General features: G+C 45.6%; 1 protein-coding gene across 1 annotated transcript in view; it reads right to left on the bottom strand.

Annotated features, from left to right (window-relative positions):
- The window catches only part of si:dkey-110c1.10 (unconventional myosin-Vc), a 60608-nt gene extending 48979 nt beyond the window's left edge, over positions 1-11629 (bottom strand). The window contains exons 1-15 of the mRNA XM_039767730.1: positions 11603-11629; positions 11069-11179; positions 10826-10988; positions 3344-3488; positions 3100-3256; positions 2865-3008; positions 2708-2789; positions 2519-2626; positions 2324-2436; positions 1914-2182; positions 1755-1836; positions 1535-1675; positions 1333-1458; positions 1182-1265; positions 887-1030 (exon numbers count right to left, since the gene is read on the bottom strand). Of these exons, the coding sequence (XP_039623664.1) occupies positions 887-1030; positions 1182-1265; positions 1333-1458; positions 1535-1675; positions 1755-1836; positions 1914-2182; positions 2324-2436; positions 2519-2626; positions 2708-2789; positions 2865-3008; positions 3100-3256; positions 3344-3488; positions 10826-10988; positions 11069-11179; positions 11603-11629 (1896 nt within the window). The remainder of the gene's footprint in view (positions 1-886; positions 1031-1181; positions 1266-1332; positions 1459-1534; positions 1676-1754; positions 1837-1913; positions 2183-2323; positions 2437-2518; positions 2627-2707; positions 2790-2864; positions 3009-3099; positions 3257-3343; positions 3489-10825; positions 10989-11068; positions 11180-11602) is intronic.
- Positions 11630-12869: the final 1240 nt, after the last annotated feature.

Here is a 12869-nt window from a genome sequence, read left to right as displayed (position 1 = left end):
CACTTAATAATTGTTTGACTTATTTTTTTATTTGCCATTGTTTATTTGTTCTATGCCTTGATTTCATGAAACAGTAAGTCATTACACCGCGTGCATTTCCATAAAAACTGAAGAAACGAAGGTGTTCTAAAACTTTTGACCAACAGTGTAATAGTTGTGAGAACAGTGTCAGCTATAAGAGGGTACCACTCTAGTAGTATCCCCGTACAGACCGAGGGTGACACTGCTTGACACACTATAGACAGGTGCACTGTCACACATACTGTATGTGCATGCCATCACTATATCTCTTTTCATAAATAGGAAATGGTACCCAAGTATTCACCTTGTGACCAAGCATTTATCACACAGATATGAAATAATATCATACAGGTATGTGTAAAAATTATGTTGCACTCTACAGATGGTGGGCTACCTAATAGTCATTGAATCCCACCCTGCATGAAATAAGTACATCCACAAATCCACTCATCCTTAAGCTAAAGTATTCCCACCAATATTATTGGACTTTGCACTAAAAATAGGGGCATCATCCCACCACTCATGAAGATTCATATTCCTGAAATGTAGCACTGCCTAAAAAGACATTGTGTTCACCTTACAGAGAAGAGGTGCCAATGCCAATGCCCCTTAACTTCATCTTCCACCTAAAGGGCTCATGTCACACTAAAGGCCTTCCAATATATAGGGAGGTTTCCTCAGCTCCGCTGCAGATGGAGTGTGCCACCCAACCCTTTACAATAATTCATCCTAGAGATGAGGTGTGGATTGACCTCCCTCAAGTCTGTGGGCTTCGCCTTACACAAGTGAATGTCTTCCCAGAAATTACTGGACCTGCTTATTCAGATGAAGGACTGAGGATCACAGAGAAAGGAAAATGGTCCACCTGAAAGCTCACGGTGTGCTTGTGCTCTCGGACAGCCTTCCTAGAGGAGAGTTGGTTCCTTGTTGGCAGTATAGACTTGGCACTAGGAAGGAAGGAGAATTCTCTGGGAACCTCATCTGGAAACAGCTCTGCTACGAATTCTGACTGTGAAAAATCCAAGGGCAGGTGATTTATATCTGAGATTCACACAAGACTGCCTGCTAAACCCCAACCTCCTTGTCCATAGCATCTCCCCCTGCCAGCGTTTCAGCCCTTAAGTGATTAGAAGGCACCTGCCCTGCTGGGTGTTACTCACTTTGCTGGCACGGAGAATGTTGATGGGCTCCTCAAACATGGTGTCACGATTCTTCTCTAAGAAACCTTCACACTGGTACTCCACCTACAGGGTTAGATGGTTAGATTACATTCAAATAGGCCAGAGGATCAGCTGGCCACCTTTCACCTACCGTATCCGCAAAGTGGAGGATGAGGAAGGTAGAGCTGGACAGACGGGGTTTTTGGAAATGCTGGCTGTGGTTGACATGGTGCTCATACAGCTTTTGTGCCCAACTGGTATCAGAGCCCTTGGGCATCTGTAATGACAGAGTCAGCATCTCAGTTGAATCCTCATTTTCACACCCCTACCCACCTATTGCAAACCACCCCTACTTTGCACTCTTCATCCAAAAGCTCTAGAATTCCCAGTTTGCCCTCAATAAGTTCAATGCAGGGCTGGTTGTCCCGGAAGTCGATTCGGTTCCAATTGATGCCCTCCCTTAGATATTCTTCCTGCTCCAGTTTGAACACATGCTGGATGGACAAGAAAAGAAACTGGTCAGGTGAACATGTGGGGGACTGCTTCTTAGCCACACAGAGACCCCAAACTCACCTGGGTGAACTGCTGCTGCAGCTTCTCATTGGCATAGTTGATGCAGAACTGTTCAAAGCTGTTTGTCTGGAACATTTCAAAGCTACAGAACAAGAAGAGAGGGCAGTCAGCATGCCATGTACCCCTCAGGCATGCACGGTGCCCATATGCCATGCTCACCCATAGATGTCAAGGACCCCAATGAAGCTCTGGGTTTGCCGGTGCTGTGTCTGCAATGCTCTGTTGAGCCGCTCCACCGTCCAGGCAAACAACCGGTCATAGATGTGCTTGGCGAGAGCATCACGGGCCTCACAGGCCTGCTGGAACCCAATGGGCTTCACCAGGGTCTCTCCAGCTACCTGTAGCTTTCTGTGGCACAGCCAGTGTGCCATCTGGGTCTGTTCCACCCCTAGAAGCTGGGAGAAGGCATGCAGAGAGTTGTCGGCAGGCTGTAAGAAACATAAAGTCATGGATTACGGTGGGCAGTGTGCAAACTGATGAACAGGCAGGACCTAAAGAGAGACTGATATGAAAGGCAGGCCTAAACAGAAGCACATATCAAGAAGACCATAAAAGCCAAGGTTTTTTACGTTGATGTTGGATCGTTCGGCATCTCGACTGTTACTTCTGATGTCTACATTTCCAAGATTCAAAATTCCTGCAAGAATCTGAAAGAGTGATGCCTGCTGGGCTGGACGCACTCCTGTGGAGAGACAACAGAATAGTCCCATGAGTCACGAGCTCACTGATCAGCCATCCAGTGCTTGGACCCCCTTCCTACTTACCCAGCAGAGAGAGTGAATTCCTGACCAGCTCCAATTCTGAAGCATCGTCCACCCCTGGGATGTCCACTCTGCCGCCCTGGTTGGTGTAGTGAAATTCGTCTGCAGGCCCTGATGTCAGACAGTCACAGTCAACAGATAATCCAAGCAGCTCAGTTGGCAAGGACGACTACAGCAGTTAGGGTTACTCACGTAGTCTGAGCATGCTGAACTCTGGGAGGTGTCTGGCGGCACACATCTGGTAGAAGATGTGATAATTTCTTTCCTGAGGGGCCTACAGGATGGCACAGATGTCAGTTGGTGTGTCCGTAGACCCATTTGAGGTTGAGATTAGACTTTATTCAGGTACCTGGAAGATGACTCTGGACTTCTCCAGCAGGTAGGTCCTCATGCTGGACCCAACAATGTCACCCCGGGGCCCAAAGTCAATCTCAATGTACTTCCCAAAGCGGCTGCTGTTGTCATTGCGAGTTGTCTTGGCATTGCCAATTGCCTGGTAAAAGATGGCATTCATTAATTGTAGGCACGTCCTTTCTCTAAAACCACGCTGGCTGAGCTCTCCTTGCACTTCAGGATTATCCTACCTCCATGATGGGACAGGTTGCCAGCACCCTGTCTTCTACACTTGACTCCTGTGCAGTTCCCCCAACTGTGGCAAAGTAGCGCATAGCGAATTTGGCTGTGACTGTCTTCCCAGCACCAGACTCACCACTCACAATAATGGACTGGTTTTGTTGTTCCCTGCAGGGTGATACAAGACTAAATTACGGCACCTTAAACACTTGGAGGAGAAGTGTGGGAAAGTGAAATAAACCAGAGGGCACTGACCGTGTCATCTGTCGATAAGCCTCTGCAGCCACTGAGAAGATGTGTGGGTCCATGTCAGCCACATTCTGTCCACTGTAGGCATCAATGACCTCCTCACCGTAGAGGGGCAATGACTCATATGGATTAATTGCAACCAAAACGATACCTGCAAAGGAAAGTGTACTGAGGCAGAGCCAAACAAAGATGGGCAGCTGGCAATGCCCTTAAAGTGCCAACACCCAACAAAAGAAACAGTAAAAGAAGAGTCAAGGAGGAGGTGAAGTGCATCACAAATAGTAAAGGGGAATTAAAAGATGCAGACAATGAAACAGCGGATGCCATAAACACACGTGAGCAAGTGGATGACCTCCCAGTGGTAACGTTGACGACTAATGAGACACTGAGGGATTTGGAAAATGTTAAAGGGAGAAGTGCTGCTCAGATTAAACAGGCTGAAATCAAACAAATCACCAGGCCCAGATAATATTTACCTTTGAGTTCTTAGGGAGGCTCGTGAGTACAGATATAAACCCGTGACACATATTTTTAGGAAGTCGCTGCGCACTGGAGAGATTCCAAAGGACTGGAAAATGGCAAATATCATCCCATTATATAAAAAGGGTGACCAGGCAGATCCAAGCAACTATAGACCAGTAAGCTTAACATGCATCACAGGAAAATTAATGGAAGGAATTATTAAGGATAAGATTGAGCAACACCTGGCAAGGACAGGAGTTATTCTGAACAGTCAGCATGGAGTAAGAAGAGGGAGGTCGTGTTTTACTAACATGCTGGAATTCTATGAAGAGGCAACAAAAGGATATTATCAAAGTGGAGCAGATGAGATTATTGATCTGGACTTTCAGAAAGCATTTGATAAGGTGCCACATGAGAGGTTGGGCATCAAACTAAAAGAGGTGGGAGTTCAGGGTGTGATGTGTAGACGGGTGCAGAATTGGCTCAGACACAGGAAGCAGATGGTGATGGTGTGAAGAACCTCATCAGAACTGGCCGATGTTAAGAGTGGTGACCAGCAGCGGTCAGTGCTAGGGCCGCTGCTATTTTAATACATATAAATGATTTAGATAGGAATATAAGTAACAAGCTGGTTAAGTTTGCAGATGATACCAAGATAGGTGGATTAGCAGATAATTTGGAATCCGTTATATCATTACAGAAGGACTTGGATAGCATACAGGCTTGGGCACATTTGTGGCAGATGAAATATAATGTCAGTCAATGTAAAGTATTACACATAGGAAGTAAAAATATTAGGTTTGAATACACAATGGGCGGTTGGAAAATCGAGAGTACACCTTATGAGAAGGATTTAGGAGTCATAGTGGACTCTAAGCTATCAACTTCCCGACAGTGTTCAGAAGCCATTAAGAAGGCTAACAGAATGTCAGGTTATATAGCGCCTTGATGTGTGGAGTACAAGTCCAAGGAGGTTCTGCTCAACCTTTACAATGCACTGGTGAGGCCTCATCTTGAGTACTGAGTGCAGTTTTGGTCTCCAGGCTACAAAAAGGACATAACAGGACTAGAAAAGGTCCACAGAAGAGCAGCAGGGCGGAGTCCAGGACTACAGGGGATGAGTTATGAGGAAAGATTAAAAGAGCTGAGCCTTTACAGTTTAAGCAAAAGAACATTAAGAGGTGACATGACTGAAGTGTTAAAAATTATGAAGGGAATTAGTCCAGTGGATCGAGATGGTTATTTTAAAATGAGTTCATCAAGAACACGGGGACACAGTTGGAAACTTGTTAAGGGTAAATTTCACACAAACATTAGGAAGTTTTTCTTTACACAAAGAACGATAGACACTGGGAATAAGCGCCCAAGTAGTGTGGTGGACAGTAAGACGTTAGGGACTTTCAAAACTCGACTTTATGTTTTTTGGAAGAAATAAGTGGATTGGACTGGGAGGCTTTGTTGGGCTGAATGGCCTGTTCTCGTCTCGATTGTTCTAAAAGGCCAATTACAGAGTGACAAGAAATTCCACCAACTTGCCCTGACATTGGCATAAAGGTACACTTGGAAAATCTAAATGAGAGAGGTATGTGTATGCAAATCAGTACTGAAGGCTCCACCCATACATGTACAGTAAATCTCCTTTCTTCTCCATAACAAAAACTCTGTTGTCCCCGTTAACATCATCCGATCAAGGGAAGTCTACTATATATAACAGTCCCAGCCACAACTCCAGAGGTGTCAAGTAGGTCACAGCACATTAATATCAATAGCCATTAATAACCTTTCTGGTCCCATTCCATTCATTGTTTACGACTAAGTAATTCCACTACAAAGTTACCAGGAGCTAGAATCTAGTAAGGCAGGAACCAACACTGTACAGAACGCACCACTGCAATGGGCACACTCATACACCCACATTTATACTGGGCCACTTTAGGATCAACAGAACATACATGACGTGGAATGTGGAGGAACGTGGGAGGAAGCTCAGAAAAACTCAATCAGAATTGGTAGAAAAGTATCATCATAGCCATATCCATTTGATTCTCAAACTCCACTTCCACATCACTCATCAAATGCATGTCATCTCGCGATATTATTCATCCTAACCAGTCAGGCTTAAAGAAGGGTAATTATGTTGAGATGGATCTGCTTAACAGTGGTCAACATGCTACAGCAGGCAAGAGCTATCAACATGTCATCTGTCATCGTCCTGCTAGATCTCTCCTCTACTTTCAATTGTTAACCACCAGATCCTCTTTGCCACCCTCTCTGACCTAGGCATCACTGTGACTGCCGTCAGGTGGGTTCGAGGCCCATCTCCTGGGCATATCCCACTGTGTGTCCTGGTGTGGAGAGATCTCAGGCAAGCACAGAAGTGTCTAAAGGATCAGTGCCGGACCTTCTCCTCTTCTCTCTATTCACCAGCATACTAAGTCCCATGTTTTTTGCTTATCAGTGCTATGCTGATGATACACAGCCTGTCACCCTCTCCAGAGGACCACAGAGTATCAGCTAGAATCTCTGCATGTCTCACTGATATTGTTACCTGGATGAAGAAACACCATTTCCAGCTACATTTAGCAAAGACAACTTTCTTGTTACCCCAAATCAGGGGTGTCGAACTCCAGTCTTGGAGGGTCGCAGTGGCTGCAGGTTTTCATTCTAACCATCTTCTTAATTAGTGACCAGTTTTTGCTGCTAATTACTTCTTTTTAATTAACTTGACTCAGGCCCTTTAGTTGGTTCTTTTTCCTTAATTAGCAGCCAAACAATGAGAGACAAAACAAGCCGCCACATTATACAATATATGAAAATAAAGAAAGGTGAAGGTCTCGGTAAGGTTGATCTCTCAACTCACCAAAACACTCTGACGATGTTCTTATAAAAAACAGAAAATCAACAGTTTTGGAAATGTCAGCTGTGGCAGAACGAGAGCAACAACAAGACGTGGAATTAAATAACGGGGTTTAATTAACAGCAAGAATTGGCTTCTCATTAAGAAACTGGTTGGAGTTTGAAGCCCCAGTTTAGCTGCTCATCTGTTGGCTCGTTTCACGTCTCATTTCTGTTTGGCTGCATTTTAATGAAGAAATGAATCAATTCAGAGGACTGAATCCTTCTAACAGGGCTTTTAAAATGTGAATTAGCAGTGAAAACTGGTCACTGATTGGGAAAAGGGTTAGAATGAAAACCTGCAGCCGCTGCGGCCCTCCAGGCCTGGAGTTCGACACCTGTGCCCTAGATCATCTGGCTATTCGACAACCCATCTCTGTTCAGCTTGACTCATTATCTCTAACACCCGCTAAGGCGGTTCGCAACCTTTGAGTGGTAATAGAAGACCAACTCTCATTCCTGGACCAGGTTGCAACTGGCTCTATCAGCTGTGCTGATGACACACAACTGTATTTATCAATAGCGCCTGATGACCCCGACTCTCTTGATTCACTGAGAGAACGTCTTACTTGTGTTTCTCAATGGATGAGTAGTAATTTTCTCAAACTAAATGAGGAGAAAACAGAAATTTTAGTGATTGGAAAAAAATAGATATAATGAGGTTATCAGAAATAAACTTTAAAAGTCAAGACGGAGGTAAAGAATGTTGGGGTGACTATTGACTCTGACCTGAATTTTAAATCACATATTAATCAGAGTACTAGGTTCAGCTTTTTTTCACTTAAGAAATATAGAAAAAGTTAGACCTCTTATATCATTGAAAGATGCTGAGAAATTAGTTCATGCTTTTGTTTGTAGTCGACTAGATTACTGTAACGCACTCCTCTCAGGACCACCCAAGAAAGACGGATTTCAACGAGAGCAGAATGGAGCGGCCAGAATCTTAACTAGGAAAAGAAAATCTGAGCACATCTCTCCAGTTCTGATGTCACTACATTTGGTACCAGTGCCGTTTAGAATTGACCCTAAAATCCTGCTTATGGTTTACAAAACCTTCAATAATCTGCTCCATCTTGTATTTCAGAAGGTCTGTCACCTTACACTCCAAATCGTAACCTTAGATCTTCAAATGAGTGTCTGCTTAGAATTCTAAGAGCTAAACTTAAAAGAAGTGGTGAGGCGGGCGGCCTTCTGCTGTTATGCACCTCAAATCTGGAATAGCTGACCGATAGAAATTCAGCAGGCTGATACGGTGGAGCACTTTAAACAACTGCTAAAAACACATTAATTTAACATGGCCTTCTCATAGCTTTATTTTAGTTTGATGCTCTGTATGCTCTGTATATTTAATTAATTATCATTATCATTCCTGGTTTCTCCATAAGCCATACTAACCCCTACTTTCCCTTCTGTTCGTTTTCCGGTTTTCTGTGGTGGCGACCTGCGCCACCACCACCTGATCAAAGTACCGTGATATCCCCACATTGATAGATTGAAGGTCAGAAGTCCACAGGTCTGTCATCATCAAGTCCTTCCATGAGAACCCTGAATACCATGAGGACTGATTGAGGTCATTGATGTTAGGTAGAATGCCTAGAAGGGCTGGGTGGTCTCATGGCCGCTGAACCCCTGCAGATTTGATTTTTATCTCCAGCTGTCTGGAGATTTTTTTTTTTGTTTTTTCTGTCCTCGCTGGCCATCGGACCTAAACTTTTATTCTATGTTAATTATCCATCCATCCATTGTCTAACCCGCTGAATCCGAACAGGGTCACGGGGGTCTGCTGGAGCCAATCCCAGCCAACACAGGGCACAAGGCAGGAACCAATCCTGGGCAGGGTGCCAACCCACCGCAGGACACACACAAACCCACCCACACACCAAGCACACACTAGGGCCAATTTAGAATCACCAATCCACCTAACCTGCATGTCTTTGGATTGTGGGAGGAAACCGAGCGCCGGAGGAAACCCACGCAGACACGGGGAGAACATGCAAACTCCACGCAGGGAGGACCCGGGAAGCGAACTCGGGTCTCCTAACTGCGAGGCTCTATGTTAATTAGTCTTCTGTAATTTTATTTTCTTATTTATTTTGTCCTTTTTCTCTTTCTTTATCATGTAAAGCACTTTGAGTTCCATCATTTGTATGAAAATGTGCAATAGAAATAAATGTTGTTGTCGTCATCTCTTGGTCTTGCAGATTCAGACTTCATAATATCTGCAAGATCAGACTGTACCTGACCAAGTTTGCAGCACAATTCCTGGCCCAGGCTCTAGTCTTGTCACATCTGGACTACTGTGACTTTCTGCTGGCAGGCATACCGACATGTGTCACCAAGTCACTTCAGCTGATTTAAAATGCCCACCTGGCATTCAACCAGCTGAGGCAGGCACATGTCATTCCTCTTTTCAGATCACTACATTGACTTCCTGTGGGCGACACATATTAAGTTCAAATCCTGATGCTTGTCTACAGAGTGCTGAACATGTCACCACTTACTCTATATACAGTATATGGAGTCCCTCAGTGTGACAATGACTCTGTTGTTTGGTGAGCTGATGTTAACTGAAATTTTCTTGTATTTTGTTGTTCGCTCTTTCCTTGTGATGATCAGTTTTGCACCACTGTCTTGCACCATCATCTTGTAACACCCCAAACAGCCTCCAGACTATCCATCCATCCATTATCCAACCCGCCATATCCTAACTACAGGGTCACAGGGGTCTGCTGGAGCCAATCCCAGCCAACGCGGGGCGCAAGGCAGGAAACAAACCCTGGGCAGGGCGCCAGCCCACTGCAGGGCGCAGACACACACCCACACACCAAGCACCCACTAGGGACAATTTAGGATCGCCAATGCACCTAACCTGCATGTCTTTGGACTAGTCCAGAGTTTTCTTCTTCACCATTCTTGGGTGCTTTTCGCTGTGTGTTTTGGCTCGTTATTCTATTGGAGGGTCCATGACTTGCGACTGAGATGGAGCTTTTTGACACTGAGCAGGACGTTTCACTCCAGAATATCTTGATGGTCTTGAGATTTCATTGTTCCCTGCACAGACTCAAGGCAGACACAGAAAAGTGTCTCCATGTTTCACAGTAGCTATAGTGGTCATTTCTTTGAAAGCTTCATTGTTCAGCTGTGCACATTCAGCTGATGTGTTTTGCCAGAAAGTTCCAATTTTGTCTCCTCTGTCCAAAGGACATTCTGTCTGAAGCACTGTGGTTTGTCAGTATGTATGCATTTTAGCAAATCCCAGCCTACCTTTTTGTTTTTCTTCTAACAGTGGGGTCCTCGTTCATTCAAAAAGCCACGGGTGGTGCGATCAGACACTGATGGACTGTGGCCTTGGAGTTCAGCTTGGTTCTCTTTGGACGTTGCCGTTGGCTTTGTGTCTTCCATTCTCCTGGCCATTCTGGGGTTGGTTTTCCTTTTGTGGTCATGTCCAAGGAGGTTGGCTACAGTCCCATGGGACTTTAAACTAATTAATAATGTTTGCAACTGTTGTCACAGGAACATCAAGCTGCTTTGAGATGATCTCCCACCCCTTTCCCTTTAACATGTCTTTAATTTCCTTTCTGACCTCCTCAGACATCCATCCCTCCATTATCCAACCCGCTATATCCTAACTACAGAGTCACGGGGGTCTGCTGGAGCCAATCCCGGCCAACACAGGGTGCAAGGCAGGAAACAAAGCCCGGGCAGGGTGCCAGCCCACCGCAGGGCACACACTAGGGACAATTCAGAATCGCCAATCCACCTAACCTGCATGTCTTTGGACTGTGGGAGGAAACCCATGCAGACACGGGGAGGACATGCAAACTCCACACAGGAAGGACCCGGGAAGTGAACCCAGGTCTCCTTACTGTGCCACCATGCCGCCCGCCTCCAGACTACTGCTTACTTAATTATGTTGACCTCTTTTGTAAACTGCTACTGATAAAAGTGTTGGCTAAGCAAATACATGTAAATGTACAGTATGAGAGAATTTAGACATAATGGGATTCAATGTTCACCTTATGGGAGTACAGACTACCCCTCCTGAATTGCCCGTCCCAGTTCCTCCTGACCCGCTGACTCCAGCAGCCCCTTCGGACTCTTCGAATGAGACCAGCAGGCACCCAGACTCACCGCAGTACGTGTAGATGCTATTGCTTTCCAAGAAGCGGATGTGGAGGTTGTGCAGCACAGCTGGCTCATGTAGGTAGCTAAGGGCAGTAAGGTCATTCTCCCCTTCCAAGATGTCCGGATTCCGCAATGGGGGCAAACCATTCCCAATGGAATAATGCAACTCCTGGTGTGAAAACAGAAAGCAAGGTGGCCATCAGACAGCTGGTCACATTGCAGAGGAGGACTCAGCTGAGCCTGGATTACCATTCCGCTGCCCAGCTGGAGAAGAAGGCTGTTGTCTCCATCTTTGAAGTCCTGGCTTAGTTTTGCTGGAATCCACACCTCCTCTGGATCTGGGATCCACACCCGGGTGCCCTGTAAACAAATGGAAAACCCAAGTTAAAAAAGTGAGATTTCCGGTGCCACCCGGTGAAACTGTATGAATAAAACAAAAGGAAAAAACAAAAGCAGTAAGTCCAAAGTGACCCCTGACCAGTGAAGCTTAACGATTAACTCCAGTCAGCAGATGCTGCCTTTGCTCAACTTGGAGCAGATTAGCTGAAGGAATGTGGGGGAATGGACTGTGCTGGCAGCACTGGATGCCCCGGTACTGAGCCATCACCCACACTTCATTTGACAGGCCTGGTGTCCCACAGAAGTCAGCACAGCACCCACAGAAAGAACAGTACAAACCTTTATCATGATATTTTTCCAGCCTGCCTCAGACCACCACACTCTCAGTCAAACGCAGACTGAGCCCACCAGCCCTCTGCTAGACAACCCCAGGGTGTCACTTACCTTAGTGTAGAGTGCTAATGCTGGCATATCAAGGAGTTAGGGCTGTCCACCGCAGGATGTGGAGCAGGACACCTTCTCACAGTCTGTGCGGCCAGAGCAAGAAATCTGAGCATTCAGGAAGAATGTCTTCCTGTCCTCCGAAGTTGTCGGCGGGTTAATGGTTAACCCAATGAGGCTAAGGAGCACATGGGGCAGCTCAGCTGGGGTTTGCTATGCTGATGCGACTTTCCTGGCACACCCTGTAACACCCTCATTGGGTGACCGGAGGACAGGGGAGTCTGCTGGCACACGCCGTTTGGCTGCTGTCAGAATGGGCTGGTGGGCACAGTTAGTGTGGATTCCCAGACTGTATGTGTGACCAATCAGAGCTGGTGGAGAGGGAGTCTGAAAATACAGCACACTAGTCAGTATGAGATATACTGTTACTAGCCCTCACCTATTCTGTTTCTCTTCTCTGTATCAAATGTGCAACTTGGTGCCACTGCCCATCTGCCAAGTTGTTTTGCCCACCTAAGGTATAATCACAGGAATTGTGGGGTAGAGGGGTCCTTTCATTAGACTGGCTGGCCCAGCGCTGGAATGGCCAAATGGGGGAGGCAGCTTGATGGATGAGGTCTCCAGGACTCTAAACAAATCCAAATCATATTATGGGATATCATCTACTGTTAAATTCTGCTCCGTACTTGTAAAAGTTTTATTTTTATACTGTATAGAGGGTTTGTTCTGTTCTGTGCATTGTATTGTATTGACACCCACTGCACACCCAACCTACCTGGAAAGGGGTCTCTCTTTCAACTGCCTCTCCCAAGGTTTCTTCCATTTTTTTTCCCTACAAGGGTTTGTTTAAGAAATTTTCCTTGTCTTCTTAGAGAGTCAAAGCTGGGGGTCTGTCAAGAGGAAGGGCCTGTTAAAGCCCATTGCGTCACGTCTTGTGTGATTTTGAGGTATACAAAAATAAATTGTATTGTTTATATCTGCCAATGTGTCTGAGCAACAAAGCTCCATCATATTAGAAAGGACAGTCAGATTTGCATTAGGCGGTGACCACGTATTGTATTACCAATGCAGTTTGTTTGGCTAATCATCAAACACTGCAAGGACTGGGCAGCACCGGCTCCCATTGTTAGTTATTAGAGAGTTCCTAAGCACACAAAGTCCTTAAAATACTCAGAAAATGCCCACTAGAGGGGTAACCATCATCTCCAGCTAGCCATACAAAGAGAGCAATTTATAAAAGATTTATTTATAAAAAACTAGGGGGCTCCAC

Source organism: Polypterus senegalus, chromosome 10 (genome assembly GCF_016835505.1).
Source record: "Polypterus senegalus isolate Bchr_013 chromosome 10, ASM1683550v1, whole genome shotgun sequence".
Classification (NCBI taxonomy): domain Eukaryota; kingdom Metazoa; phylum Chordata; class Cladistia; order Polypteriformes; family Polypteridae; genus Polypterus; species Polypterus senegalus.
The sequence above is the reverse complement of the archived record's forward strand: the minus strand, read 5'-3'. Positions and strand labels throughout refer to the sequence as shown.